The sequence below is a fragment of the Apaloderma vittatum genome, unplaced genomic scaffold (genome assembly GCF_000703405.1).
Source record: "Apaloderma vittatum isolate BGI_N311 unplaced genomic scaffold, ASM70340v1 scaffold34957, whole genome shotgun sequence".
NCBI classification, from domain to species: domain Eukaryota; kingdom Metazoa; phylum Chordata; class Aves; order Trogoniformes; family Trogonidae; genus Apaloderma; species Apaloderma vittatum.
In genome coordinates, this window is record NW_009727348.1 from 3554 (window position 1) to 4321 (window position 768).

General features: G+C 44.8%; 1 protein-coding gene across 1 annotated transcript in view; it reads left to right on the top strand.

Moving 5' to 3' along the window:
* Positions 1–480: 480 nt before the first annotated feature.
* Positions 481–768, top strand: part of LOC104277097 (receptor-type tyrosine-protein phosphatase S-like) — a gene marked incomplete at both ends in the record, with an annotated part of 19631 nt that continues 19343 nt past the window's right edge. The window contains one exon of the mRNA XM_009873641.1: positions 481–626. Coding sequence (XP_009871943.1) covers positions 481–626 — 146 coding nt within the window. The remainder of the gene's footprint in view (positions 627–768) is intronic.

The following is a 768-nucleotide window of genomic DNA, read 5'->3' on the forward strand; positions in this document are numbered from 1 at the left end:
TCCTGCTCCATTGATTTCATGGTCCTTCTCCCACCTTTCACCTTGGCTCTGTTCCTACAAACCTCTCCCACTCCTTTGTGTTTTGGTCATCTGCTAGGATCTGTAGAGTGCAGCTCAGTGTTTCTAGATGTTGTTTTCAGCTCTACCAGCTTTTGGAGATGGTCATTAGATGGGTTTTGCAAAGGCAAAACCCCTGCACACAACGGTTTACAAGTCCAGTTTTCAGAAGTAAAAGAGGCTTTGCCACATCATTGAATTGAAGTCTTTTTGTAGGATCAGGCCCTTAATCATTGTGCGCTGTAGCTTCTTCCTGTGTAAAATGGAGATAAAGACTATTTGTTCCTAAAAGGCCAAGAGGTCTAATTTCATCCGGGATCATTAGAGAATAACAGTGATAATGCTACTGTTAATTACAAACACTGTTTATTAGAGTTTGTCTTTTCTTTGTGGCAGTGATGATATTTCCTTTTTTTCTTCAAGGTCCCCCCGTGTTCATTAAAAAACCTGTGGACCAAATTGGTGTGTCGGGAGGAGTGGCCTCCTTTGTATGCCAGGCAACCGGAGACCCCAAGCCACGGGTCACCTGGAACAAGAAAGGGAAGAAGGTGAACTCTCAGAGGTTTGAGGTAAGATGCGTCCTTGAAATCTGTGTCTGTGTATGTGGAGAGAGAGACTGACACAAAGCAGCCAGTGCTCTTCTTTGACCATTCTCAGACCCGATAATGAAGGGAGGTTTGGAAGGGGAGGAGTTTCAGCAGGGGAAGGGGT